Source organism: Paramormyrops kingsleyae, chromosome 12, assembly GCF_048594095.1.
Source record: "Paramormyrops kingsleyae isolate MSU_618 chromosome 12, PKINGS_0.4, whole genome shotgun sequence".
NCBI lineage: Eukaryota > Metazoa > Chordata > Actinopteri > Osteoglossiformes > Mormyridae > Paramormyrops > Paramormyrops kingsleyae.
Genome location: NC_132808.1, coordinates 28,665,495 through 28,690,960, shown reverse-complemented (window position 1 = coordinate 28,690,960; position 25,466 = coordinate 28,665,495). Strand labels below are relative to the sequence as shown.

Below are 25,466 nucleotides of genomic sequence, written 5' to 3'. Positions count from 1 at the left end.
GCTAGTGTTAGCCTGCCGGGTGGTGTCCTCTGTTAAACATTCCTGTTCAGCTCCCGGGCCTCTACTGTTATCTCCGGCATGTGCATAGACACGTTTATAAGGGTGAAAATCGCAGCATTATCTGCGCACTGTGGCACCACAAAGACAGTGCAGGTCTTATGAGAGGATTGTCCCAGGAGACAACAGCATTAAACGATGACATCACAGAAGACACCATCTTAATTCCTTGGGCCTATTTACAGAGCAGCTGCTTTGAAACATTTATTGATGAGATTTTTTCTTTTCAGCAGACAGCTGATTACAGTTCACGTTCATGGGTGATTCAATCGCTATATATTGCTATGAAATATAAGCAAACAGATTTTAGCAAAGCTTCCCAGTGATTGTCCTGTTAACACACAGAGAGATACGTGCAGAATTAATTAGAAAGGGCACTTCTGGACCACCCGGGGGATTATGTCCAACACCCTGTTACACACCGTCCTGTGTTTAGCACTTTTAGTTCTGTGAGACCCCCCCCTCCCCCCCCAGGAACGCCGCTTCATACGACACTCCTATATATGGGTAGCATCACATTAAAGGCCGCTTCACTACATTTCAGCAAAAGATACAGTAGGTTTCTCTCTGAACAATGCAGCCCATACAACTGCCACTTTCTGTGGTTTCCTTCTAGAAAAAACAGGGAACAAGCCCAGTAAGTTTGACGTGTTACATATGCAGTTATAGAGTGTGCAGCGAAATGTTTGGATCTCAAGCTCTAAGACTGAAACAGGGGAAACAAGTACAGAGAGACCTTTAAAATTCATTTCCCAAATTTGTGTTATTACCCTTCAAAGTACAATTTACTGAGCAACAAAATATATTATTATGTTCTTTAGCATTCAACTCTGTGTCTGCTTACATGCCCAGGGTGAAATATGAGACACACACACACACACACACACACACAGAGAAGGACATCTTGTCATTTACTGTACTAGAATGGCCATGTGTAGTTTTTGCTGTTTCTAACTATAGTTTGCTATACATAGACTTCTAGGAACAAAATGTAAGATGTATATAGAATATATACATTTATAGATCAATGGATGCAGCTAAATTAAATAACACAGAGATAAATGTTAATTTTTGGCAAACTTTCACATCATTTTGTCATCTGACTCAAGAGGGGAGAGTCTAGCTAGTTAAACAAATGAATAAAAAAAATGTTTAAATACTGACTCGTGGTCTGAGTCCTTTGCTCATCAGCACCTGCAAGGCTGGGCCTCCCAACAGCAGCAGATTCAGGATGTCCTGTAACTCTTCATTGCATCAGGCCAGTTTAATCGTGTATGAGTGCGTGCATCCATCCCTGCGTGCATGCGTCCGTGCATCCATGCATGCATGCATCCATCCATCCATCCATGCATGCATAAATCCATGCATGCATCAAAATAGATTAGCATCACGGATATGTGAACAACCATAGGCTGTGAACAGAAATAACAGACAAACATTTGCTTTTCACCTTGTGTCACGGCCGGCTTGTGTTTGCAAAGAAAATCAAATGGAATGTGGATTCAATACAGTTTGCATCGCTGAGGATATCTGTTCGTCTTTCTCATATAGCTACCATAACGGCACATATACTGTTACATAATGTGCCTTCTAGCAGAATTCAGAAGCATTTCTTTCCGAGCTCTCCAGCCCTTTGTGCAGTTCTCCAGCCCACACGGCTTACAGAAAACTAGTTCTCCTAAAAATAGAGCTTTCATTCAAAGCGACAGTCCAGCCACCTTCACTGGGAATATAATGACTGGAAGCGCTGCATGTAATCCCTGACTGGGCTGCTCTAAGACTCTGGGGATGCTCATCCCAGATCCGAAATGCGGGTCTAACCAGCCAGGAAGAACACAGGGGTTCATCTGTAATGTTAAACAGGGAAAAAAAAAAATACTGCTTGGACATGCTTGGAAAGGCAGGCAGCCCCACCGAGGTGTAAACAGCAGGAACCCACTTCCTGTTGATACTTATGCGAGGTGTTAAATGAGTGCAGCTCCTGCACACGTTTACCAGAAGAAGATTACATCATCCTGCAGAGTTTCTGCAATGACACCTGCTCAATGCTACGAGGAGCCGGATATATCGCGCCTCCCGAATACTGAGCAGCGCTCGCTCACCTGTCGCCCTTTCTAGAGAATTCTGACCGCAGCCCGCAGTACTGACACTTTGTACAAACACATGAACAGGTTCATTGGAATATTTTTGCTTACATGTCTCGCGCCCCTTTTTTTGAGACGGACACAGACACAGAGGTGAGAGTGAAGCTGGGGCTCCGAGCACAGAATAGCACTAACCAGCACCCCAGGAGTGTTTTTCAGGGGGCTTCTTTGCCGAGCATGGGATTCAAACCGACAACCTTCCGGTCACAGAAGCCTAAACTCCTGAGCGACTTCCAATGTGACGTGAGGTTACAGATTCAGTGCGCAGGTGGACAAACAATCATCTTCCTGTGTCTATCCCCAGGCATCAATTTCCAGGTGTGACACACTGGTTAAAACTCTGCTCATTGTCTGACATGTTTAAATATGACAATATGAGCATTAAACATGTTCCACTTCCCCCCCTTTTGGTTAGCAAATATTGCACTTTGGATACGTCGCCAATGTCACAAATACTCACTTCACAACTTACATTTTCACTTCATTATCACTTACTTTGAATTGCAGTCGATGAGGTTTTTATTCCACACTTACTGACGTGGCAAATTCATAGGACTTATATAGAAAATATATAAAAGTGATAAACATAATAACATTAAAAAAAGTTATTAAAGGTTATACACTACAGGACTATAAGTATGTTACCACCATCCTGTCCAGCGCCTCACTCTGAATCACAGGGTATTAGCATGAAGCCGGCTAACCCTTATTTGCTATGACAGCCTGTACTCCTCTGGGGAGGCTTCACATTAGATGCTGGAACATTGCTGGTGGGATCTGCTGCCATTCAGTTTGGGCATCAATGCTGGGTGATCAGGTCCCCCTCTGTGAGCTTGTGTGGTTGCCACTTCGCAGCTGGACTTGCTCCCAGATGTTCTGACCTTTGGAACCACTGCACTTGCAGTGAGCAGGACCAGGGCAGCTCTAGCAGACGTGTTGCAAAGATGGTGGATGGTAGAAAGTCACTAAGCGGTCCTGCCCACTGCAATCTGCTGCTAATGGTTGCTGTGGGATATTGTGTCACTGTGTGCATCATTAAATTCCTATGCCAGCAATGGGTGTCAGTTTATTAGAGATTTCCTCAAATGAAAAGGGGCATCGATATACTTTTGGCCATTTTGTGCATTTTAATCTTATTTCACAACAGAAAGGGGACGGATTGCAGAATTTCCTGCAGACGAATGGCCAGTTACGTGAGTAAATGACATCAGAGCATGAAGACCACCATTCACCCAATGCAATGACCCAAAAAGACGACGATTCAAATGAAAAGATGGAGTGCAGAGAAGGGTAATACCAACGGCATCCCTCCCCTGAAAGTCAGCGCGGATCTCAGCTCTCAGCTCCTCTCAAGGTTTACGTGACACGAGATTCTCACACGCGACACGGGGAAGAACCCGTGACTAAACCGTGGAGAAGCAGGCAGAGAACCAGATGGTTCTTTTCAAAAACGGCTGACTGCAGCTCACCCGGCTGGTGTCGAGCCCGTCTGCCTGTGACAGGCTTCTGGGTAAAAACACCAGGACGTCCTGCTCTCACTGCACTCGCTATAAGCAGAGATATCAGAACCACGCGATGAAGTTTACAGCAACCTAGGGGGCGCTCCTGCTCACTGTTCCTTGTACCTGTGTTATGGGCGTGTCTCCAGTCTCCCACTCCCAGAGATCACCTGACTGCAACCACCAATCAGCATGTTTAATGACTCAATGACTATGTACCCATATCATAAAAAAACATAAGGCATATCGACATAAATTTTTTATATAATATATACAGCACTTTCTTAGCAATCTTTCACACAGATAAACGCCCAATTTTATGCTAGCTCTAGAGGGCAGAGCCTTCAGGTTCAGGGTTCGAGTTGCCTGTCCCCCAGTCAGCCCATGAGTGCGTCTCCTAAGTCTGGTGGCCTCCCATTAGGGTGAGAGAAACTAGCTGTGGTAGGAGGAACTCCACCATAAAGCAAGGAAATACAGCCAGGCCAAGAAAAACGAAGAGAGGGAAATGGGAGGTATAAATATCATCACTGCTCTCTGACAGGCTGGAGTCCCGTCCCGGGGGGGGGGGGGGGGGGGGCTCTCTCTGTCCCCTCTATCCTGAATCAGGTTTCCTGCCTGACTGCAATTATTGAAAATATTGCTTATTGCTGCATATATTATTTCAAGCGTAATTTAAAGTGAATGTCTGAATACAGAGGTAATATGTTTAATAAGATAACAACAGAAAACAATGATATTCTAACTATTATTCTTGACTAAAAAATGTCTGAATTTCAGAAGTGCACAGTGCATAACACATATACATAACATGCAGGAAATGGATACTGTATACATGACAGCAAGGCTAACTAACACTGTGCTAAGTGTCCCTTAAGCGTGCCCCCCTCCACAGGGGCAGATTGGAGTTGGCCCCCTTCCAGCTGAAATAGGCCATCCAGGCAGGGGTATCGTCACACTGAAGATCCTGATTCACGCTCTAACCCAGATTCATCGCTGTAAATTTATACACACGGATATTGCGGCTCAGGGCGAGAGATTAAACAGAAAACGCGTTTGCTGGAGGTGTACAGCCAACGCTTTCTAAGGGCGATTTTAGAGCGTAGTGTTCAGACACGCCCGACATGCTGTTCTGCATTTCAGCATCCGCGTTCAGGGAGGACGGACCTCGTGTTGACAGTTGGGTGGCTCCTGAACGCTCTCGCTCTGCTTTTATGATCAGGGTAGGTGTCTGAAATTGCAAAGCAGGGCTGCAGAACCGGCAAGTCAGTCCGGGTCTATCGTGGAACAAGTTCCAGTCTTCCTCCCGGTCGTCAAAATTTACCCTGACCACCCGAGTAATCAAATGAATCGTCGCGTTTCAGTAGCTCTCCAGAGTATTTTCTCCATAAAAGTAGCTCTCACTGCGAAAAAGGTTGGACACAACTGCAATAGCGGACCTTGTGATTCATTGCTGAGTTTGACATAACATAATATTACCAGAAGGTCCCATAAATGGTTTTAATAGATTTTATATATTGAAGTTCTGAAGTAATTGTGAGAACTATAAACTATGTGTTGCGAAATATGCATGTATACATTGCCAGATTTCACCAAGTACCGCTGAATTGCTCCCGGATAAAATGTTCGTTTGTCAAGCTGGGAAATAAAAGCAACATATGGCAGTGAATAGGATTATGCAGTCGCCCCCCCTAATCGCAAGATAACTGATTATAAACACTAAAATGGTACAGACTTAAAAATAATCCCCTCACCCCCCTCTCCCCTCAATGCCACTCACACTCATGCTGTTTTTATGCAAAAAAAAATAAATAAAATAAAAATTCCACCTTGCTCAGACTGGGACTGAGGAATCCTGACAACAGCAAAATGTGCCGAATCTCAAGAGACGTCAAACTCGCGTGTCACCCGGAGACAACTCCAAACACAACCTCAGCGGACATCATTTGGGTTTATTTACATCCTGCACCTTACCGCCTTGTCTAATTTCAATTCAGGGCCGTTACTGCAGGTGCAAGCGTGCAAATTCTTGCAAATTGTCCCTTTCAAGTGCTCTGCAGGGTGATGTTGTTTTTCCTCAAACACCGTGAGAATAATTTAGGGTGAAATAGCCTCGACGTTCGGACAGACGTGGTAGTGGTCCGTGGCCCTGGAGCAGAGGGATCCCACACCTGCACCCCCCCCCCCCCCGAGCCACAGCCATAGGGGCATCCGGGGGGGGGGGGGGGAATGTGACCCACGTATCAGTGCCGGTAAGGTGGGGGCTTACCTTCAGGGAAGGGGTTAGGCTGGACCACGTGCAGGAACGTGTGGACCATGTAGAAGAGGGCATCCATTGGCCCGGGATTGTAACTCGCCGGCGTCTCGTAGACCGCGGGGGGGACGGACTCAAATTGCAAAGCTGCAGAGTCTCCCTGCTGTGTGGTGGCCTGGAGCTGGCCAGATATGGCCCCCCGGCAGAGGAGGAAAAGTAGCACCACCTTGGCCACCATCGTCGAGAGGAGGAAAGGGAGCAAGATGACAGGAAGGAGGTGTGGGGGGCAAATGTATCTTGCTGTGTCCAAATCGTCTAAGGAAAGCAGGAAAAAAACACAAGCCGCCAAGCTGGAGAGGACTGCAAAGTTCAAGTCTGGCTCCTCGGGGCCGAACTCCTGGTAAACATCTCGCCCAGTTTGGCACCTCCTCAGAAAACGGCGGTGCTGCTCCTGTCCTGCTCTCCTCTGCCGCGCGCCGCCTCTGAGTGCGGAAGGAGCGCCAGTCTGTGTGTGTGCGTGTGTCTCGGCGCTCGTGTGTCGCTGAGCGCGCGTGCGCACGCTGGTGAGAGTGAGAGCAGCGCGTCTCCCCGTAACGGTTGCCGTGGAAGCCGCGGCAGGATGGAAGGCCAGCTCGTGCTGGGGGGGGGAGCAGGGGGGCGGGGGAGGAGCAGGAGGAGGTCGTCACGCTGGAGGCAGGGCAGCCTGCGAGGGAGTAGAGGGAAAAGCCTGTCGCTATGGGGATTTTCACAAGCACAGGAGTGCACAGGAGTGCTTGTGAGCCTGTAAGGTGGGGAAACAGAGGAAACTAAAAAGATAAACAAAGCAGGAGTGTGTTTGATATCAGTGATACGGGGATGTCAGGCACTGACCAAGTGCTGTATCACAAAGCTGGATTTCTTGCTTAGCTGATAACTTTTCAGAGTTAACATAGTCTGGGCTAAATTGAAGTGAATGAAGATAAAGTCCATTTAAACTGGGGTGACAGGCGGTTAACCTGACAAGTTATCTGGCTAAGCAAGAAATCCAGCTTTATGATACAGGCCCCCGGAAAGGTGCAGAATCTCCCCCGTGAATGTTGAAACGAACACAGTATGAATCATCAACAAATCATAACACGCTAAGATTCATCCTGCATCTCTCAAGCTGCAATCTGTAATCTGGGAATTACTGTAACTGGGAACTGTGGAGGGTCAACTGAAGATGTGTCATGCGTGTGTGTCTGGAAGTCAGGTCAGGGTGGAGACGTTGTAAAGATCATCACGGAGAAACACTCACTGACAATGAGGCCCTACAGCAAGCAACATTTAGTTTTGATAAAGCAGAACCAGGCAGTGCCTGGATTAATTAGGGGTTAAGTGCCTTGCTTAAGGGCTCGATGGTGAAATGACTCTGATGACCCTGGGATTTGACCCAGCGACCTTCTGATCACAGGCACCGCATCCTGACCAGCTAGGCAGCGCATGGCGAGTTTCGTGTCGTCGCTCCTGTAATTTCAGCAGGCCGGCCGCACAAAGGGGGGTTTTGTCAACGTCCCAGACGATCTCTGCTGGGGGGGGTGGGTGGGACGCCCATGACCCACAACGGGGAGCTTCATCTGCCGTCTGCGGAGAGAGTAAACAGACATGAAGGAGACCCTGGAAAATGGGGCAGCAGAAGCAAAGAAATGCAGCAGCAAGCAGCAGGAATATCCAACCGCGCTGGCTGGTCAGGGGTTTTACACCCCAGGCAGTGTACAGTGCTTCACACGCCCCAGGCAGTGTACAGTGCTTCACACGCCCCAGGCAGTGTACACTGCTTCACACGCCCCAGGCAGTGTACACTGCTTCACACGCCCCAGGCAGTGTACAGTGCTTCACACGCCCCAGGCAGTGTACAGTGCTTCACACGCCCCAGGCAGTGTACAGTGCTTCACACGCCCCAGGCAGTGTACAGTGCTTCACACGCCCCAGGCAGTGTACAGTGCTTCACACGCCCCAGGCAGTGTACAGTGCTTCACACGCCCCAGGCAGTGTACACTGCTTCACACGTCCCAGGCAGTGTACAGTGCTTCACACGTCCCAGGCAGTGTACAGTGCTTCACACGCCCCAGGCAGTGTACAGTGCTTCACACGCCCCAGGCAGTGTACAGTGCTTCACACGCCCCAGGCAGTGTACAGTGCTTCACACGCCCCAGGCAGTGTACACTGCTTCACACGACCCAGGCAGTGTACAGTGCTTCACACGTCCCAGGCAGTGTACAGTGCTTCACACGCCCCAGGCAGTGTACAGTGCTTCACACGCCCCAGGCAGTGTACAGTGCTTCACAATGCTTACAAAAGCCAGCTTTTATAGAAAGTAAGTCCAGCACCTGGGCCCTAAATCGGGCCTCTCCAGGGACCTCAGATCCTGTTTTTTAATCACACTGTACCAGCCAGCTTTTAAAAATGAGCATAAAACCTCCCACCGTACAGCCTTAGTGTTTAACGAGCCAGAGATCGCAGCATTTAGCCGCGACCCGAACAGAACAAAGCTCAGCAGTGCCCATGCCTGGCTGCCCTCACAGTGATGCCGAGATGGATCGGGGACCGCCCCCCCATAATGACGACAACATTTTAGCTTAGACTACAGAAACAGTGGCTCATCTCAGTATCAAAACAATTGCATGCCTATAAGGTGTCTTACTCTAAAATAGCTTGAATGAATCCCATTTTTGGCAACAATTAGATTTAAATTTACAGTGAGGTGAGGAATCTAAGCTTAACAGACCAATAAATTAGGCTAAGCTTAAACCAAACTGGCATTCGGCGTCCGTTAACACACGTCCCCTTCAGGGTCGCGCTGGGTGACTGGCGCCTCGCTGGCCGTGACGTTCCTGCATCCTGCACCCGCACCTGAAAGCCGCTTACGGCACGTCTGACCTCCTTATGCTCAGAGGGAGCTGGGAAGATTAAATTGCTCCGTTTCTCCCTGACAGCAGCTGCCTGCTTCAATCTGCCCGACACAGACTGACTTACCATCATCCCGCCTGAACTGTCTTCGCGTTGGGAGACGAGGGGTTAGACAGCAAACAGCTTCTACAGCAAGCAAATGCCCTTGAGACCAACAGCCTGGGACATATCTCTACTCCCATGTGCAGGCAGACTTTGAAGGGCTGTCGTTTCCATACATGCTGACAATAGGCTGGATCTGGTTAAACACCTGGGGGGTGTTCCACAAAGCAGGATTTCCTGGTTAGCGGGATAACTTAAGCCAAAACTGCCCAATAGGAGGAGAGGTAAGAGATATCTCAGTTGGACAATCTTTACATTTGGCTTAAGTTATCTGGCTAATGAAGAAGGCCTGTTTTATGGAATACTCTCCAGGTGAAGCAGAACACTGATTTTAATTGATTATTCCTTTCAGTGAAGCAAACATTAATTCAGCAGATACCAATTTTAAATTAGCAGGGGCCACAGAGTCCCCGGAGTTATCGGAGGATAAGAGCCTTGCTCAAGGGCCCAATGGTGAAATTACTCTGCCAGCTGTGGGATTTGAACCGGCCGCCTCCCAAGCACAAGCACAGCATCCGAACCCGCAGAGACATTGAGATGTGAAATTGCTGCATGCTGATCCAGCTCTTCCAGTAACAGAAAGCTGAAGGACCTTGCATAAGGGTCCGTAGATATGTGGTTGTTCTGTTGAGCCTGGGCTCAAACTGGTGATTTTTCTACCACAAGCACAGAAGCCCAGCCAACTGAACCACACGCTACTCCACTTCTGGCCAGATAGCTGGAAGCCTTCAGTTTGAAAGGAGAAAAAAAAAAAACAATATGGTGACATCATACAGCGAAGACTGTGACTGGGTGACATCATACAGCAAAGACTGTGACTGGGTGACATCATACAGTGAAGACTGTGTCTGGGTGACATCATACAGTGAAGACTGTGTCTGGGTGACATCATACAGTGAAGACTGTGACATCATACAGTGAAGACTGTGTCTGGTCAGGTACAGCTCGGGTATGGCTCGGTTCTTGGCAGCACACACAAGCACCACAAGAAGCGAAAGCACCTCCGTTTTTGACTCAGGGACGCGTTGAAAATGCGTTGAGGATGTGCCAGGTCCTTCATAGGCAGGTATAAACTTTCATTTGGGAAGAAAATCATATAGTACATCTCCATCTGTCTTCCATAACTTCATATGCAGCATTGGGCCTGAAGCAGGGTGAGCCTAAATCCTATCCCAGAATGCACAGGGAACAAGGCAGGGGACACCCCAGACAGGATGTCAGTCAATCAGCACTCACACACTATAGGCAGCAGTGCTTGTCACTCAAACCATGCGTTTGGTCTCAGTCACTACATTAAATATTAAACAAACACGTTCCTTGTGTAGGAGATGCTGAAGCAGCATGGTCTGCTAACCAGCCTGGCCGATACGATCTTCTGACTCTAGTTACTAGCTATTTAGTTTTCGAGACCCCAAAGTGCCTTTTTGAGTGTGGCCCCGAGAACAACAGACCCACCATCGATAATCCAGTGGCACCCACAAACCCACCTGCGTGTTATCAGACTTTGTAAGGAAACACAGGGAGATCATGCAGACTGCAGCCACAGAGGCAGGCATGGGATTAAGATTTCAAATTGTGAAAGTGAGGCTGAATGCATCACGCATCAACAGGACAAACCAGGATGTCAAAAAATGCTACCCAGCTTATAAAACAATATCATCGATTCTGCAAAAGATGCGTATAATTAATGTTTAAAGATATTTCCGACAAACATTCTGGAATCAGTGGAAAATTCATTTAACAGAAGACATTTCTGCATAATCTAACAACATATGTTTTATTTGTGGTTTTTGCTTTTTTCAAATTCATTTTTTTAACAAAACCATGAATATAATTTTAGTTTCATACCGGTTTTCAGGCCTTTTGGAAGGGATTCTGATCAACATCTGAAATCAAGCCCCACATTTTCCTGCAAAAAGTTACTAGAAAAATGAAGAAGAAAAAAATCCGCCTGCAATCAGTGCAAATAAGTGAAACCAGTCCGGCAGCAATAATATGGAAGGATACTTGTGATACTCGTGAATGTTCTTAGGACGTTCAGCTGCCACTGCACTGGACAATGCAGTGACCATTAAAAAACTGGAAAAACTGGACCGAGCTAAAAGGAATTCAGGACGGTTCACTTTATACATCTGGGTTGTAAATGAGCCAAAACATTCTCAAACGAAGCCTCCGACAGCTCAGGTGGCTTATTTCAACTGAATATCAGTAAAGCCCAATGATCTCGTCTGTCTTTCCCTGTGTGTCACTACTTGCAGACTGCTAAGAGTCTATTCAGCAAAAATTTACTTTAAAACTGGTTGTGTGAAAATCAAGACTCGTTAAAAAATGTTATTTTCCTCCCCCAGCTATTTCTTACACTTAAAAGTCTTAGGCAACACAGTGCAACGGTGTTCTTCATCAAAACACCAAGACTGAAAACCATCCCCGTGGCCAGCGATTATGCACTTGCGACGGACGATCCCATTGTGTGCTGTGATGTGACTCTAGGGCTCCCCCCAGAGGACACTGCCGGAGGTCTCAGTCAATCCGATTGCCACATATGGTGAAGCGGTCTATGTCCAGCAGGTCTTCCTTCCGGGTCTTTCGTTTGGCCTCGGATGCGTTCTGGGTGGCGCTGGGACCCTCCGCCCAGTCTGACACCGGTGGGGGTTGGACCGGGGTACAGATGGAGGGCTTGGGGGTGAGGCTCCCCAACTCGGCTGGCTGGAGGATGATGGGGGTGGAGATGGGGCTGTCCACAGGACCAGCTGAGGGGGGGGGGGGGGGAGATGATAAGTTAGGGCTAACGGACACATCGCTTACGCTAGACTGTAGCAAGAGCTGGCAAGTGCCTTCATTGGATAAGAACAGAAATGCAACCGTATCCTAATGAGTGTGCGTCCAATCAGACGTGGCACCCTGGGTGGGCGGAGCTTTGTTTGCTCTGTATGACTTAAGGCATAAGTTACAACAAAGGCGGAGGAGCTGGGGTCATGTGAGGTCAGAGGGGTCACGTGAGGTCACGTCCAGATTTTAAACACCCCCATGTTACCCTGCAGACTATAACACTATAACACACCTTATGGCCGCATTACAACACCCCCCCCCCCCCCCCCCCCAGCTGACACTGGTTTGCGACACACTCTGATGTTACGTGTCATTTGATGAGGCTCCATCACAGCATTATGAGTGAAATCCCATCTTCTCTGACCGGGCCACGAGTAACCAGGCAGTCCAAAAGGACTTTGTGACCTTTCCGGCTCCTCGCTGATGCTCCACGTGGCCACAAGGTGGCGAGCGGGAGGAGCAGCCGGGCCGGAGGTCTCAGAGCAGAGGGCGGGGGTGGCGCTCACCTGTGGGGGGGCTGCCTGGACATTTGGGCCGGCCGGTAACTCTCCGCGGGGCCGACGCTGAACGATGCCGCGTCAGCCTGTCTTCCATGTTGGCCTCTTTAATGTAGATGCAGGATTTGCCCACGAGGATGATGCTGTTCAGCACCTTCAGGGACATCATTCTGCAACCGGAAAAAAGCCTGTCAATCCGCCCTTTTACCATCTAAAGCAAGGCTCCTCAGTTCCGGTCCTGCAGGGTCAGTCCACAACACAGTTTGCGGATTTCCTTGCTCACACAACTTGGGAGCCCGATCTAAAGCTCATCTTACAGCTGACAGTAAGGGACCCTCTGCAAAAAGGTTAATAATATTTAAAGCAGGACAATGTTTCTCAAATTTTTTTATTATTTATCGGTATAGCAGAATAAAAACACTGATTCTATCAGAACTATTGTGTCACTAAAAAATACGATTACCACTTATGGTAATTATTCCTCAGTGTTCCTCCTATGCCAAATTATGCTTCATCTCGTAGACGAACGAGTAAACGCGTAAATAATTAATATCGATGACTGTCAGAAGGCACCGGGGAGACTCACCCCATGAAGAAAAGTATCAGGCAAAGGTAGGATAGAGGGCCCTCTGCTTTCCAACAGCTCAGCACCACGCGGATTAGCTGTTAAGTAACGACAAGACGACAGCCGATACATTCCTGACACACGATGAGGGACTCGGATGAGTCATTACCGGTCGCTCTGGAGTCTGAGGCCTCTCAGCCCCTTTGAGGTAGTCTGAGATGCCTTGACATTTTTAAATACTTTACCCATCTAAAAAACATTTCTCCCAATGTCCTACATATGATTTTATTCAACACAAACTCAGCACCAGTAATCTGACACCAAAAGAAAGAAAAACACATTATAAACATTTCAGGCCAAGACTTTTGAGCTCTGGAGCTTGTAGACATAAGTTCTGGCTACACAGGTGATTGAAGCATTTAGAAATTTCATGTGGTTTGATACTAAGGTGCCAGAACTTTGGAGTGACGCTCCAGTCGCCAACACGAGGAACGCTGCCTCCATCTGTCACGAGGAACGCTGCCTCCATCTGTCACGAGGAACGCTGCCTCCATCTGTCACGAGGAACGCTGCCTCCATCTGTCACGAGGAACGCTGCCTCCATTGTTGCTTGCTCTTGTTTTTTCCCCCCAAGCAAAATTTCTACTGGGCATTAAACTTAAGCGTTGTTGCTGGAGAAGCTTCCGGGATGCACACCGACCACAGTCATGTAAGTTCTTCATATTTGTTTTAACGCTACAAAAGACTGGATCAATAATGCTCTCCACTCTGCGGTGAAGACAGACGTTTACTTCGAAGCGCTATTTTCAGTAACCTGAAACTCAGCTTGTGGTCCTGAGGTGGATTGTGGGTAAATGTCCAATTAGCCATTCAAAACTACAAAGTAAACCTGCCTGAGCTGCTTGCCTGCAGTAATGGTGTGTGGCCTCCAGGAGGCGATAAAGACTGCGATCTCTATCAAGCCTGATATGTGTGGCAGATGAGGCATTCAGGGGTAGTGTGTGTCAGGTCAGCAAACAAATGCAGGATGAGTGAAAACTTTAAGCACAAGAGCAGATTAGCGAGACGCACCAGCACTGCGAGAGGAAGAGGAATGAAGCCCATTCTCCTGGCCACAGAGTCACTGTAGTCAGTGTATGCCTGGTAATCAGAGAGGGCGGTTAGTTACAGCAGCAGAATGGGGGTTTCGCTATGCCTACGGATGCTCAAGACTTACGGTTTTCTGTCGGCTGCTGACAAGGTCGAAGGCCAGCCTCGCTCTGTACTCACTGTATACCTGGGGGGGAGGGGCGGTTTACACATCTCAGTCAGGTTAACTGGGGAACATGCATATACAGTGTACAGATACAGTGACCAGATACAGTGTACACATACAGGGTACACATACAGGGTACACATGCAGTGCTGACAAAAAGTCTTGGGACGTTTGCTAAATTCTGCAAAAATGTTGCAATTATATTGGTTTCATGAAAAAAGTCCTTTGACAAGCAATGTTTAACATATTTACACATATTTTCCACAAATGGATTTTCATTTTAAGTGTCAATTGCAATTGTCATTATCTCCCAAACGAGTACAAAACACAAATGTTTGGTGTTTTATGTTATTGCAATGGTGTTATTAATTAAAAAGCACTCAATGAGGCTGCTTGTCAATGAACTTATAACTCAGAACAGCTCTTTGAGAACTATAATTTGGGTTTCAATTTATTACTACTTGAAATTAATGTTTTACTTAAAGCTAGTGGTTGTTTCCAATGTGATATACATATATTTTGAAAACAAATCAATAGAGTAATGATTTTTGTTACAAAACCAATGAATTTGCAAAATTTTTTTACCGAATTAAGCAAGTGTCCTAATACTTTCAGTGAGCACTGCATACCTTAGTCAGTGAATCAAAATCACTTCAGTTTGAGGAGATTCTGAAAGAAATGAGATGTAAAGAGGACTGGTCACATAGTACTGGTGAGAATCCTAACCAGTCCGACACGGACCTTTCAATGAGTTAGTATGTAAGGAAGTCAGTAAGTAAATAATATCGTCACACCTGTCAAATGTGGTGTTGCACATTTTAATACGTCAAAACTAACATGTACACAGAGATTCCTGAGTGGATCTCAATCTTCACCCCTTTCACACGAAGGTACCAAACAGTCATGTGTGCAGAAAATGTAAACACAGAAACAGACACATTCCAGATGCGAATACGATTAAATTACCATCTCTATGGATCTGTGATTCTAGATATAAACATAATTCTACAGCTGAAGGGGGGTGGGGGGGTGTAATTAACGGAGGAGTACGCACGTCGGCTGTGAGGTCGTTGAACTTCGTAATGAACGCGTGCTTCACCACGTCCACCGCTACTTCCGAGGCTATTACCATGCAGACATCAGGGAGCAGGACCCACAGATGATCTGGACAGAAACAGCAGGAACATCACAGCTGGTCACATTCACAGTGAGCCGCACCCAGAAGGGGTGACGTCATCGCAGGGATGCCGGGCAGAACCATCGAGCCATTACCTGGGTTCCAGGAGAACTGCTCCATGTTCCTGAGACACACAATGAGCACCAGGATGTAGTTTGTGAACCTCTCCTTGATGTCTGGCGTTAGCACACGTAAACACACATAAAAATGCAGCACTATACACACACACGCATACACAGCTATGCGAATATTACATCACAGAATTCACTATCATCCGTGTGCATTTATGGATCTACCCGTTTACTTTGACGTCTGCATCTTTCACCTTTAGAGTCATCGGATTCAGAACGCATTACACATCCATATTTAAAGTGACAGTGGGTAACTTACCACTATTTGACATGCGAAACAGATTATTTTTCTCAAACTTCTTGAATACACTTCCTTTAATCTCCACAAACTGTGAAAAGATGAAATTCTCAAACTCCTCACATTTAACCCACAAGCGCTGTAAACACTGTGCAGGGCTATACCACTATGGCATTTATTCACCTAACCTAAGATTTCTCTTTATGCATATATACTGTATATATATAAAAAAAACATCAACCACACAACCAGAAGACTCTATAGATGCAGAAGAGGACTATTCCCTGTACAGATGTAGTAAATGGAAAGTAGCTGACCAAAGAAGCATACTATTTTTGGTTGCTTTACAGAGTTTTCACACAATTAACTGCTAAATATTTAAATCTAGGATATTTGCTGAGTTGAGGCATAGCTCCACCAGTAGGGGGCACACGTGAGCCAGCATCTGAGCACCAACTGACATCATTAACATCAACTTCGGTTAACCATACACTTCCAATGAGGCCTAACACGACCCTATAGGTGAGCTTCTAAGCCGGGAAACAGCACGAGCCTTAATGCTCACATTGTTGGACATCATGATGGTCAGCAGGGACTTGTTGTGGGAGTTGAAGGCCACGTTGAGCGTCGTCGCTTGGATCATGATCAGTACAGCATGCAGAACTGCGACGTGCACACTAAGGAACGCAAACGTCTCAGAATGATCTGGCAGCTGCTACTTCAGCAGCGACGGGCGAAAGTTACCCTCCCACTGATATTCTCCTTCTTTGTAGCATGACAATGACACGGAGAGCGGCTGGCGTCAGCGAGGACAGCAAACAGGATGAGCGGATGGAGTGCCAGTTTGTGGGGGTTAACAAAAGAGTAGAGCATCACAAGCAATGGATGAAGAACAAGGAGAATGAGAGAATCACAGTGTCTCAGGGCTGAAACTTCATACAGGATCACAGGAGATCTAGGCATGCACTCGGGGACCGAGGGAATGGGACGGAAGTCCATGCCTGACCAGTAGCGATGGAGAAAATGACGCTTCATGAACCATGTCCTGTATTTTCAGATCCCAATAGATGGTGCTCTCCATTGAAAAAGGGCACAAACCATGCCCCAAAGCAAACAAAATGCACCATCTAGTGGGGACAAAAAATATAGCAGATGGTTCATGAAGTGTCATTTTGTCCATCACTACTGGCCAGTAACTTGGCACAGGTAGACAACACAGATCACCTGATTTGCCACACCCCCCTTGAGGTAAGGATACACACATAAAGAACGGCGATGACAAAATGGGGTATGAGGCCGATGTGAGCTCGTTTCCTCTCTTTGGGTTCAGCAGCCGTCCAGTAGAGGGCGTCCAATATGTCTTGGCCAACAGAGGAAAACAGGCGGTCGGCTACCTGAAGGGGTAGAAGCAAAAAAAAAAAAAAAAGCCATTTAAACACAATAAAAACACAGCACTGATTTATCAATTCATTTACTGATCGAAGCTTTTATCCAAAGTGGGATACAAGTGAGAAAGCAGGGTCCCTGCAGCAGCTGGGGATTAAAGGCCATGCTCACTGGACCAACTGCGATATCACTGCGGGCCTCAGGATTTGAACCAGCTACCTTCCAGTGAGTAAATACCCAAAAGAACCACACACCACTTAACCAACAATGCTCAGCTGCCTTCTTTGAGCAAAAAAAAAAAAATGGCAGCACCTCCATCATGTTGTAGATGACATAGAGCTTGATGACCGACTGGCCGCGGATCATGTGGTACATCATGGAGTAATCCACGTAGTGCAGCAGGCAGCAGCAGATGACCATGATGAAGGCCTTCAGGATGTCGCACACCTGGGAGGGCTGCACGATGCATGGGCCTCTGGAAGCAGACACAACGGGGGTGTGACTGGTCCAGCAGAAACCAGAGCAAACATCAAATGAGACAGATGGATGCTGTAGGAGGGAAAGGCAGGCAGAAGAGCAGAGAGAGCATCATCGAGAGTAGCAGCTCTGCAAACAGGGGCACTGGCCTCCGCTGAAAGCCGATTGGTCTCTGGAGCACCCCATCCACTGTCACTCACCAAATCAAAACATATCATTGGTTACTGATAAGGTTGGCCCCTCCGTATGATACATGGCCGCCACTTTAAAAAAACCCTAGGATTGCCCTTCAGGAGAGAATTTAACATGTCTGAGCTGATATATATGAGCATGGCCTTCCATAATCTGCAGACGACGCAAGAGCGATGGCCACCATGTCCATCGGCTCCACCTGCAGGCGATCAGGACCATAACCGGCAGGGCGGACGAGGCTCGGGAATCTGACCTCCTGGGAAGACCTAAGACGTTTTTACCGAAGCGTAGATGATGTGACAAACGGAAGTACTGACACAGCACATCTCTGAGGCTATTGGCTTTCGCTCTGTTGTCATAAGGCGTAAACGATTTATAAATTATCTACGAGTTCACTTACGATCTTAAATCTCAATCATGAGACTCAGTACGCCACAGGGTTAACCACGGGGTGTCTGTGGAGTACGTTATGAACTTTTGACCTCACAAATCAAGCTTATCGCCTCTAGGTCCAGGTCTAACAAACAAGGAAATAGGATTTGCCATCACTCTCTCATATTCCAGGTGCAAAACCCACGTACACAATAACATGGCAGTCTTCCATCAGAGGACAACTATCTTTCAGTCTAATCTCTGCCAGTTCAAAGACTGTCTTCATGTACTGCAGACATACACAATGCATCTTTTATTAGATGCAGAAGTTGCGCTGTCATACTAAGTCTTCGATCTGAGGATCAAAGAGTTCTGTCGCATTCCCCAGGTAACCAGTCCTGGTTCTCTTCCAGCTCCTATTAGGAGACGCTCGTGATATGAAGGATTCTGCAGCACGGAATCGGAAGCCGGCTCAGGCAGCCTAAGTGCAGAGGACCAGGTCTTTATCTTCAAATCAGCTCAGAAAAAGCAGACCAAGGCTTGTTATGCAAAACTGAGAAATGAAGAGGATGTTACAGGAAAAGCAAAGCCGTGTTCAGCACGAGTATGGGTGACACAGTCAGAGCTTAATCTGTGAAATACGAAAGACCTCTCTGGCAATGAGCACAACTTCAACGTCCATGAGCGATAAATGTTTAACCCCACACCCGGCCCACGTTATTAAATGCACACAGAACGTGGACCTGGAGGAGTATCGTGACTCAGTCATGAGAAAACAGCATCTAGGGCGACAATCAGTAAAAGGGCCCCACAACCGGGGTGAGCAGGGAGGTGGAAACACACTCAAACACGGTAAACATGCCTGGTGGAGGCAGGTAAAAGCGACCCAGAAAGTGACTAAAGACTGATTGTTAAAAAGCTTTTCGTAATATTCTGCTACAGACAAAAAAAATGTAAATGCTCAAATTCATGTTCAACAACCTCCTACAATGCCTGAAGTACAACGGATCTTCAACCCCGACAGCCACGGAAGGGACGCCACCGTCTTTCGGGAAGAGAGCAAAGCTAAGATTGTGTAAAACTGCCATCTTACCTGGCAAATGAGGCTACTTCTGTAACGCAGGACGAATGGCGAAACAAGATTTAAGAAAAGCGAGAAGAAAACAATTACCGGTGAGTAAGCCCCCTAACGGCAACAAGCACAGAGCTGTACGCAGTCTTACACACACTCAACCTGGCGGTACTAACATGGGCCAGGCATACTCAACCTGGGGGTCCTAACATGGGCCAGGCATACTCAACCTGGCGGTACTAACATGGGCCAGGCATACTCAACCTGGCGGTCCTAACATGGGCCAGGCATACTCAACCTGGGGGTCCTAACATGGGCCAGGCATACTCAACCTGGCGGTACTAACATGGGCCAGGCATACTCAACCTGGGGGTCCTAACATGGGCCAGGCATACTCAACCTGGGGGTCCTAACATGGGCCAGGCATACTCAACCTGGCGGTACTAACATGGGCCAGGCATACTCAACCTGGGGGTCCTAACATGGGCCAGGCATACTCAACCTGGCGGTACTAACATGGGCCAGGCATACTCAACCTGGGGGTCCTAACATGGGCCAGGCATACTCAACCTGGCGGTCCTAACATGGGCCAGGCATACTCAACCTGCCGGTCCTAACATGGGCCAGGCATACTCAACCTGCCGGTACTAACATGGGCCAGGCATACTCAACCTGGCGGTCCTAACATGGGCCAGGCATACTCAACCTGGCGGTACTAACATGGGCCAGGCATACTCAACCTGGCGGTCCTAACATGGGCCAGGCATACTCAACCTGGAGGTACTAACATGGGCCAGGCATACTCAACCTGGAGGTACTAACATGGGCCAGGCATACTCAACCTTCCCTCAACATTAAAGACTAAGATTTCTGCACACCAAGGGCGACCTGCAAGCTTTACGATGAAAAACTCTTGTGGACTTGAGAGAGGTAATTTTTTTTTAACCTGCCAGATGTGCATCCTGAAAGAAGGAGAACAGACGGGGAAATTCATATCTGTACAGATGGCCCAAAGTGCTGCCTGAAACCAGGAGAGAGAGAGACAGAGAGAGAGAGAGACACAGACACACAGACACACACACACACACACACACACACACACACGCATAGCCCACAGGACACTATGTACAGGGACGAGAAACACTTCACAAGCAGGTCGGACTTTCTCACTGTGTCGTTACACCATGTTCTGTTATTTGACGCCCCCTTGAAACACCAGCATTTTACACCCTTTACCCCAGAGACATTTCAGCGATGCTTGTCTGCCATGTTTGTATTAACTGCAGGTCATAGTTAATGCCATTTGCCGACAGTTTTGTTTACTCAGCTTAGGTGGTTTTTGGCAGCATAAAAATCAGGTCAATCCAGAGACTTTACAAAACTAATGAAACACTGGTGAATTAAGGAATTAAAAGCTACAACGAAAGAATAAAAAATATTAATAAGGACAATTCAAGATTTAGGTCATGTTCAAGATTTGGGTTAACAGACGGAACTGGGCATGTGAAGGCAGAGTCATGACGATGAACCCCCCCCCCCCCCTGCTGTGGATGTGGTGTGGTTAGGGTTGGGGGGGGGAGGAGGTCACAACCTGAGTTTGAAGCAGGGCAGGAGGAGCAGTCGGGGCAGGAGGAGCAGCACCCTGAGGGGGAGGAGGGTGAACATGTAGAGGAAGGCGTCCAGGCACAGGAAGAAGCCGAACACCATCAGCTGCAAGGCCAAAAGGAATCGAGTGAGAAGAGAGGGGCGTCACTGCAGAGATCCCCCTGCTGGGAGGGGCGTCACTGCAGAGATCCCCCTGCTGGGAGGGGCGTCACTGCAGAGATCCCCCTGCTCGGAGGGGCGTCACTGCAGAGATCCCCCTGCTGGGAGGGGCGTCACTGCAGAGATCCCCCTGCTGGGAGGGGCATCACTGGCGAGATCCCCCTGCTGGGAGGGGCGTCACTGCCGAGATCCCCCTACTGGGAGGGGCGTCACTGCAGAGATCCCCCTGCCGGGAGGGGCGTCACTGCAGAGATCCCCCTGCCGGGAGGGGCGTCACTGCAGAGATCCCCCTGCCGGGAGGGGCGTCACTGCTGAGATCCCCCTACTGGGCTCCATGGGTCATGGCCACCTCACTAAGGAGTGGGTGTATCTGATTAAGGCAAAACTGAAGTCACCATCTTAAAGCCTGTCACACTACACAAATCTGACCAGTAGGTTGCAGGTTCGAATCCCATTGTCAGCAGAGATGTCTGTTAGGCCCTTAACCCCCTGCATAAATGGCTCAGACCTCAAGCCTCCCTCTCACCTCTGTGTGTGTGTGCGTCTCTAAGGAGATCAAGACAGGATTCTAATGTAGCCTCTACTTGTGGAAATTGCTAATAAATCTCTTATTTGAAACATGATACAGAAATCACAAAATTTGTTGGGGGGGGGGGGGGTCACTGTGTGCTCCGTAATATAGAGGCTAATCTCTGCTTTCCCTGTTTAGAAACCCGATTTTCTGTCCGTCTTTATCAGCCTGTCCTCATCTGGAATAGCAGTCAGCTGACTGTCTGAGCGGGGAGTCCCTTTCGGGGTCCGGAAGTCAGGAGGGACCATCTGGTCATTCCGAAATTCGGAAAGGGCCAGAAAACAAACTTTGGCCCAACCTACTTTTCCAAAGCGGTTGTTTTCCCCCCATAAACATGTGCGACCTGTGTGCAGACTGCCGACGGAATGTGCAGACTGCCGACGGAATGTGCAGACTGCCGACGGAATGTGCAGACTGCCGACGGAATGTGCAGACTGCCGACGGAATGCTGCTGTCAAAGCAAAAATCATGGCAAACCATACAAGCGAGAGAATTAATTGCTTTTGCATCACTGAGGATCTGCCCAGATTCGCCTTATGAGCATAATCTGCAGAATCTGCCCAAAACCAAACCATCTGCTCTCCACAACACAGCCCACTGTCTGCTTAACAACCATATATGTAAGCATGTTATACTGACACATGGGAAAAATTCCATTTCCGAAAAAAAATTAAGACATTTATTTTGATATCCTACGTTAGCAATTTCCAAAGCTCATTTTTGCACCCCCTCGATATATTTGCCTTTTTCACTTAATGTACCTAATTACAGGCTTGAAGATTAAACGATTTAATTAATCAGATTGTCTGGTGGTGGAACAGAACATGTACATGAAACGTTTGTGGCTGTCAAGGAGGAATTTGGTATAACCTAGGATAAGAGGACAAAGAGGACTATAAGTTATGGACTTAGAATTCGGGAGGCAAACGCCGTTTCCTGCATAATAATGTGACATACATTTATTTGGTATAAAGCGATCAAACTTGTAGTAACGAAGTACTTTAAGGCCAATTGGATATCACGTGTACTTTGGCGCCCTCTTGTGTTACACATTAATAATTGGCCTTGACCATATGTTAAGGGAAAGAACTGTCGTACAGTTATTCATTTAGTGTTCTATTGTTATGTTGCTTAGCGAACACACTCGCCATTCAAATTATATGTCATGTTCCAAACCACCGCACCTAATACCAAATTTGATAATATTATACGCTAAAGGAACAGGCTATTCCGCTAACTACCAGCGGCGCCCCATGAGGGGGAGAGGGCGCCCTGCTCCCGCGGTACCTTCTCCAGCTCCCTGGGAATCCGCATGCAGGTGTAAACCCGCTGCCGACGCTCCATGAACTTTGCCTCATTGTGCTGCAGGAAGTATCCTCTGGTCAGCTCTGCACTAACGAAGTGCAGGATCGACACATCTGTGTGGCACAAACAAACAAAAATAAATAAAATCCCAAGAAGCACTGGGCACAAAGAAGGGGACACTGGACGGGGTTGTCAGTCCATTAAGACCACGCACAAACACTGGGGATAGTTTAGGGACATTTGTCATAAGTCTATTATTCTAACATGTAAGCTGAGTCACGTTTTTGAAAACCACCACTGTGCCTCATTACACGATCACAGGTTCATAACCGCATAGCGGAGTGTCTAACAATCTCGGAATCGCCCCGCATGCGTTTCACACTGGAACGGATTCGGCGCCCGCGGCTCGAGCCTGACAGTTCGTTAGCAAGCCTTAACCTACCAGCCGGTTAGTTAACTAGCAGACTCTGTCCTTACTAGCGTCGTGTAATGTTAACCAATCATCACGAACTGTAAGTGCTGTTAGACAACGAAAAGCGTTTACATGCGTCTTTCAACTACATGGAACTTTGTAACAGTTCAAGGTCCCGACTTTAATGACAAACAATGAACTTTTGTATTATGAACTATCGATTATTCACTTTCTGTTTCGCAGGTACCACCGTGTTGACCTTAACACACACAAATAAAACATTTATTTCCCTAAATACTCCTCCAATCCCCTTATTGAGACTGTGACACATTGCCAGGCGGGACAGCATTAATCACTGGGCTGCAGACGCGCATATTCTGGGTGTCGCTATATAAAAGTCTCAAGTTACAAAAGTCACAAAAGTGTCAAGTAAAAAGCGTGTAAACAAGCGTGCATAAATAAGACAGTAACTCCAGCTGCAGCTAAATGCACTCGCCTGCCAGCGTGCGCTTCTCTCTTTTTGCGGCACTAGCTCCGCAGGAGCCCACGGTCTCTGCCAGCCTCGACCTGCTTCCCATTGGGGTTTCCTGGTGCTGGGATCCCTCCCGTCCCCTCCGATACAGCAGTTCCTCGTGCCGGGGATCCCTCTCATATAGCAGGTCCTCGCCGGGGTGCCCAGACTCTCTCCCTCCTGCCCTCCTCTCACGCGGTATAGCGGCTTGCCGGTGCACCGCGGCTGCCCCCTGCCTTTAGGTATTTCAGCGATCCTAAGTTACGTTACGAAGTGGCTTTTATTCCATGGAGTAAGTGATTGCGAAAGAGCAACCGTCAGATTGTTTTGAAGGGGTGGGCCCCATACGACACCTACGACGTAGGTCTGGGAGGTGAACTGTCCGGGGGCTTATTTACGAAAGAATATACACATGTATATGTCTCTCATAGAGAAAGACGGATATGATTTGCAAAAACGACATAGTTTCCCCCTTGGATTGAACACGGTCCTCCTACAAGTTGTCACAGATTTTTCTTCATTAAATGCTGTCCCTGCAGCCGCTAACATGCGGAGCACAGTCACCACAGAGCTCTTTACCCTGCAGGCAGCTACAGCCAAAGTCCACAGGAGCGCCCGCAGGGATCCCGTAGCCTGCTGCACCAGCACGTCATTGGGATTGATGTCCCGGTGCAGCACCCCCTGCTGGTCACCTCCAGTACAGCATTAAGCACCTGTTTATATATCACCTGCAGGGGGTCACAGCAGGAGACATGTGCTTCAGATCAGGGCGGCAGTATGGCGTGTGACCCCAAGGCTGGGGGTAGGAGGCTGGACACCAATAAAATTATGATTGTTGCAGCACTGGGATACTTTTGATAAATATGTGAAAACTTATAACCACGACTCACTCATATGAACATGACACTGGGATTGGATCTTTGATGCTTTGTCGCTCATTACGCTTAAAGGGTCCTTCCTTTTTCGATGTTCTGTTTTTGTTTGATATAATTCCTTGAAAGATGGCTGTTGCTGCCTCCTCTGTCCTGACCACATCCCCCGAAAAGCCTTGCAGCGGCACCAGGAACCGAAAGGGGATATGGATTTACTCATGTGATTCTTTTCTTCTTTTTCAAAGGCCCGTCTCCTCCCAGGTATGTCTATTCCCCCCGGTTGCTTCCACCCTATGCATGCACAGGTGCCCCCCCCCCCAAAGACTCTCTGGTGTTCTCTCTCATTATTGCCAGGGTGGTCCGTCTTCCGTGTGTCAGCTCTGTCGTTTTTTCACCAAGGAAGAATCAGTGCTACCAAAATTTCTCCATCTGCTCAACATGGCCCTGACTGTGATTCTGTGTCTTTGCACGCCATTCTGGGCTGATAGGCACAGATGTTCTCTTCTGAAATATTACGGTGATTGGTTGCAACTTCAACATTCCCTGATCTTTTCCCCTTTGAGACAATTTGTAAAAGACAGAGCCGCTAAGAAAAAGACACAAACCTTAAAAAATATATTACAAAAAATATAGACAGGGGGCAGTATTGCACACAGAATGCTATTGTTGTAAGAATGTAGCGATTCTGCCTCAGGAAATACTGGTAGATATTTAATTTATTCCAGGTGCGTTACATTCACTCCCACAAAAAAAAAAAAACTAAATCCTAACAGAGAATTAATAAGCATCAGTTCCAGTCAGTGATAGGAGTAACAAGGCTTTAAGTCCCACAATAGACTTGTTTGTTGTACAGTAAGTT

At 47.6% G+C, this 25,466-nt stretch overlaps 2 protein-coding genes across 11 annotated transcripts in view; both read right to left on the bottom strand.

Annotated features, from left to right (window-relative positions):
• The window catches only part of LOC111833356 (prominin-1-A-like), a 43,241-nt gene extending 36,749 nt beyond the window's left edge, over positions 1-6,492 (bottom strand). For 4 of the 8 annotated variants that reach the window (XR_011981846.1, XM_072697878.1, XM_072697879.1 and 1 more), the window contains exon 1: positions 5,967-6,491. Coding sequence is in view for 7 of the 8 variants with exons in the window: in XM_072697878.1 (XP_072553979.1) it covers positions 5,967-6,189 (223 nt within the window). In the remaining variant the exon portion in view is untranslated. Of the gene's footprint in view, positions 1-5,966 lie in introns of all 8 variants that reach the window. The other 4 variants (XM_072697873.1, XM_072697874.1, XM_072697875.1 and 1 more) reach the window with 2 other exon arrangements.
• Positions 6,493-10,739: 4,247 nt separating this feature from the next.
• LOC111833719 (transmembrane anterior posterior transformation protein 1 homolog) lies at positions 10,740-24,405 on the bottom strand. Of its 3 annotated transcripts, none has more exons than XM_072697871.1 (14): positions 24,315-24,405; positions 22,795-22,925; positions 20,764-20,882; positions 17,372-17,534; positions 16,932-17,067; positions 16,239-16,336; positions 15,695-15,764; positions 15,400-15,480; positions 15,182-15,291; positions 14,089-14,148; positions 13,944-14,012; positions 12,894-12,970; positions 12,317-12,477; positions 10,740-11,731 (listed from the first exon to the last, which is right to left on the bottom strand). In XM_072697871.1, exons 2-14 carry the CDS (start codon positions 22,849-22,851, stop codon positions 11,502-11,504), a joined length of 1,431 nt encoding a protein of 476 aa, XP_072553972.1. In that variant the 5' UTR covers positions 22,852-22,925; positions 24,315-24,405; the 3' UTR covers positions 10,740-11,501. The 3 variants fall into 3 exon arrangements, with proteins under 3 accessions (XP_072553972.1, XP_023648050.2, XP_072553973.1); XM_023792282.2 differs by lacking the exon at positions 24,315-24,405 and adding an exon at positions 23,721-24,301; XM_072697872.1 differs by lacking the exon at positions 24,315-24,405 and adding an exon at positions 23,255-23,348.
• Between the last annotated feature and the right edge of the window lie 1,061 nt (positions 24,406-25,466).

Excerpts from the sequence above, each read along its gene's own strand:
- LOC111833719 (XM_023792282.2), bottom strand. The coding sequence starts at position 23,802 with ATGGGAAGCAGGTCGAGGCTGGCAGAGACCGTGGGCTCCTGCGGAGCT. Across the intron at positions 17,068-17,371 it reads TCATCTACAACATGATGGAG|GTAGCCGACCGCCTGTTTTC; the intron begins GTGCTGCCATTT and ends CTACCCCTTCAG. Across the intron at positions 15,481-15,694 it reads GTTTCGCATGTCAAATAGTG|ACATCAAGGAGAGGTTCACA; the intron begins GTAAGTTACCCA and ends TGCTAACGCCAG.